General features: G+C 44.0%; 1 protein-coding gene across 1 annotated transcript in view; it reads left to right on the forward strand.

Annotated features, from left to right (window-relative positions):
* The window catches only part of Phyh (phytanoyl-CoA 2-hydroxylase), a 17266-nt gene that overhangs the window by 4789 nt on the left and 8289 nt on the right, over positions 1–4188 (forward strand). The window contains exon 3 of the mRNA XM_021215697.2: positions 1701–1811. Within this exon, the coding sequence (XP_021071356.1) occupies positions 1701–1811 (111 nt within the window). The remainder of the gene's footprint in view (positions 1–1700; positions 1812–4188) is intronic.

The following is a 4188-nucleotide window of genomic DNA, read 5'->3' on the forward strand; positions in this document are numbered from 1 at the left end:
AAAAAAAAAAAAAAGAAAATGTTCCAACCTGTACTGCTTTGGGGAACTATGGAGAACCTAAGTTTTTTTTAGCATAGCTAAGATCCAAAAAAGAAGTTAAAAAAAAAAGAGAGAAAGAAAATACATAATTTAACCCTTGAAAACCCAAGCATCATATGTCACATTTAATTTACTTCTATTTTGGTTTTATTGACCTATTGGCTAGCATTTTGAGAGAGAGAGAGAGAGAGAGAGAGAGAGAGAGAGAGAGAGAGATACACAGAGACAGAGAGTCAGAGAGATGAAAAGACACAGAGAGAAAGACACAGAGACAGAGAAACAGACAGACACACACACACAGAGACACACATGGAGAGAGATTGTGTGTAAGAAGCAAGGCCTCACAAGGTCTTGAGCTTAGGACCCTCCAGCCTCGTGAGCAGCTGAGACAACGGTAGGCCAGCCCCTGACATGTGCATTGCCTTGTTTTTAATGGGAGCACCCGACCTTTATGAATATCATAGATAAGGCCACACCGGCAACCTTAAGGAGTGGGTGGGTTGATCTGACGTTGTGTATTTTGTTACTTCAGTTGCTTCTGAGAGTGTACTGACTAGACAATTTAAAATGTATGGTCCGGGTATGGTACATTCCTGGTATCCCAGACTTTGCTAAGGCAGGAGGATTCCAAGTTCAAGACCAGCCTGTGCTATGAAGTGAGACCTTAACTTAAGAAATATTTATATTATACATATCACATATACTTCATTGAATTGATCTTCCATTTGAAAGACAATGATGCTTATTTGTAGCCCTCCAGCGACTTGAGGTCGAGCAGGGTCACCTGAAAGGAGGGCTGGAAATGAAAAGGCCTCAGGCCAGAGAAGAATGGAGCCGAGACAATGTTCTGGTCAAGGCTCAAAGTCTATCTCTGCAGCTCCAGCTTATAGGCTCTTCAGCAAGCCAAGCTTCTTGAGGGAATCCCTTTACAAACTAAAGGAAGATGGGGGCTCCTTTTGGTTACACACGCACTCTCTGGCCTTGGCTACACACGCTGCTCTCTGGCCTTGGCTACACACGCTGCTCTCTGGCCTTGGCTACACACTGTTCTCTGGCCTTGGCTACACACACAGCTCTCATGGCAGTACTCTGGCTCTCCACACTTATTCACTGTAGAAAATTTAAAATTCAGAATTTTAAATCATTACTGAAAGGCAACCATTGTTTTAAAACAAAATTTCCTTGCAACTGCTCAGCTACTGACATCGCCACACCCTCTCTCCTTCCTCTCCCTCTGTGTTTTGTTTTATATGATTTTTTTATCCTATTATAATAAGCGTGCCCACAGTGTTCTGCCCTTCATTTTTAACATCTATTGCACAGATATAATTTCTTGGTTAATATTTTTTCAGTAATACACGTTTTTGGTGACCGTACCCTATGTTTTGGACTTAACACTCTAAACTTTGTCCTCACTACTTCGTTAAAGCCATGCAAATAGAAATGTTGAGTTCAAAAGTACAAATGCAGGCTGGCTGTGGGAGCACATATCTCTGGTCCCTTTACTCAAGAGGCAGAGGCAGGCAGATCTCTGAGTTCAAGGCTAGCCTTGTCTACTAGCACGTTCCAGGCCAGTCAGGTTTATATAGTGAGACAGATTCTTGGTGTACTGCTAGCTTGTAATTTAATATGGGGACTTACGGAGGTTCTTTTTTCTTTAGGTATACTTTGGATAATAATGTCCTCAGCCTGGAGCAGAGAAAATTTTATGAAGAAAATGGGTTTCTCGTCATTAAAAATCTGGTCTCTGATGATGACATCGACCGTTTTCGGTATAATACTTCTGTTTATGATTTTACAAAAAGCTGCATGATATATCATGTCTCAGCCTTTTGGCTGAGATCAAGTGCAAAAAGCTGCATTACATGAATGTAATGGTAACACAGGTTTAGACTAGCTTCTGCATTACATGAATGTAATGTGTGTGTGTGTGGGGGGTGTCTGGGAACTGATATGTGTGGGTTCCAACCCATGCATGTGGAGGTCCTAGGACAACTGCACTGTCTGTCTGTCTCCTCTGTCCTCCTTGTTTGGGACAAGGTCTCTTTTTTGTTTGCAGTTGTTATTCACTGGCCTGAGGGCTTCCTGTAGCCCTCCTGCCTCTGTGTATATATCTCACAGAAGTAACGAATGGAATATAGCTCCACACTCTCACATCTCCCTTTCTGTATTCCTGCCTCGAGTGAACCGGCAAGTGTTTGACTCACTAAGCTGCCTCCCCAGATGAGTTCAGAGATTATTTTTTTTTTTAAACTGGAAATGGACAATTTATTGTAGGTGCAAGGACAGGAAATAAAAGATTGACAGTTTATCTATACAAGACTTCATAACAATAACACATAAGGCAGAAAGGACGTGTGGGAGGGGACGGAGGAATGGACCTGTTTAGAAAGGTTCTTTGGAGCAACTCCCAAAGTTGTTATGTTGTCTGGAAATCGGCAGTTCAGTTCACAGGTTAGCAATGGCAGCTCGATCCACTTGCAAACACTTCACAGGTACATCAGCAGTCCTGTTCAGTAGAGTCAGGATAGCAAACAGGAATCAGGCACAACCGGGGCACAACCTAGCAGGGACATCCGGGCCTCTGCCTCAGCACAAGTCATCAGGAGGGACCAGGAGGAGTGCCCAGAAGTTTTCAGTGTGCCTCTCTCCCCACAAGTGTTGTGCAACTAGCTCTATAGCAGGCCAAGCTCAGCCCCCATCACTGTCCATTGAGTCCTTTTATTTCCCTTTCAAACATAACGTGTCCTCCAAGGGTCCCGCCTCAGTACGTGTCTTCAGCTGACATCACTCTGCCAATCAGACTGAGTCTGCAGAAGCGGCCAGAAACCGCAGCACACCACCAGGTGGTTTTTTTTTTTTTGTTGTTGTTGTTGTTGTTGCATTTTTCTCTATGGAGTCCCAACAACTGGAGTTCAATTATGCAAATGTAAGGTGGACTGTCTTTAGACAAGAGTCCTTCATCGAGTATCCTTTCACAGGCTTGCTTGACAAAGACAGGTCAGTCAGTCAACAGGTTCTTCAGGGAGGGAACAAGGAAGATTCAGAGGCGTGGTCCGTTGTCATCATGGTGGGGGTCATGGTGGCAGACATGACAGCTTGGTGCTGGAGAAATAGCTGCAGGGAGAGACTATCGAGATTTTTTTTTTTTTTTTTAAGGATGTGATTTGTTTGGGAGTGTTTAGAAATGGAAACTCAAGTGCCAGACTCTCTGGCTTGGATCTTAGTCCTACCCCTAATGTGCTTGGGCTATCTGCATATGCCTCAGTTTCCCTGTTTTTAAAATGGGGCATTTTGAGTCTACTGAAGTCTTCTTGTTGTGGGAACAAAAGAAGGGAAAGTCAATGTCAGTCCCTCAGGCCAAGCTCTGGCATTCCAGAGTTGCGACAGAAATGTTTGCTTTTCCAATTTTTTTGCATTAGGGATGTTCAATCTTTAACATCAAATAAATCTCACTGCCACATCTAAAGCTTCCCTGAGTGACAACATGGAGCAATAGCTGGAAAACCCCACATGCCACCTCTCGTGAAGGGTTGAAGTCAAAACAGGCAAAACGGATGCATAAGGTGCTTTTAGGCCTGTGTATGGGGTGTAATGGAAACACAAGTGAATTCTGTGTTGCCCTGGGTCCCATCATGAGGTTATCTCATTATGCATATATTACAAGTATTTCATTTTTAAAATCTGTAATCCAAGACAGGTGTGGTGGCACATACCTTTGAGTCCAGCACTCAAGGAGCAGAGGCAAGCAGAGGCAAACTCTGTGAGTTTGAGGCCAGTCTGGTCTACAGAGCAAGTTCCAGGATCGCCAGGGCTTTAAGATGAGACCCTGTCTTAAAAAAAATAAATCTGAAATCCAAATCAGTTCTGTTCCCAAGCACTTTGGGTAAAGGATGCTCAGCCTCTATTATTACAGTGTCACTTCTCAGGCCAGTGAGGGGGCTCACTGTGTAAGCATAAGGACCTGAGTTCGAATCTCTGGCATCCATGTAAAAGCCATGAATGGCAGTATATATCTATAGCCCAGCACTGGGGGGAGAGGAGCACTCAGTGGCCAGCTAGTCTAGACTGCACACACACACACACACACACACACACACATGCTCACGCACACACACACACACACACACACACACACACACACGCGCG

Source organism: Mus pahari, chromosome 16, assembly GCF_900095145.1.
Source record: "Mus pahari chromosome 16, PAHARI_EIJ_v1.1, whole genome shotgun sequence".
NCBI lineage: Eukaryota > Metazoa > Chordata > Mammalia > Rodentia > Muridae > Mus > Mus pahari.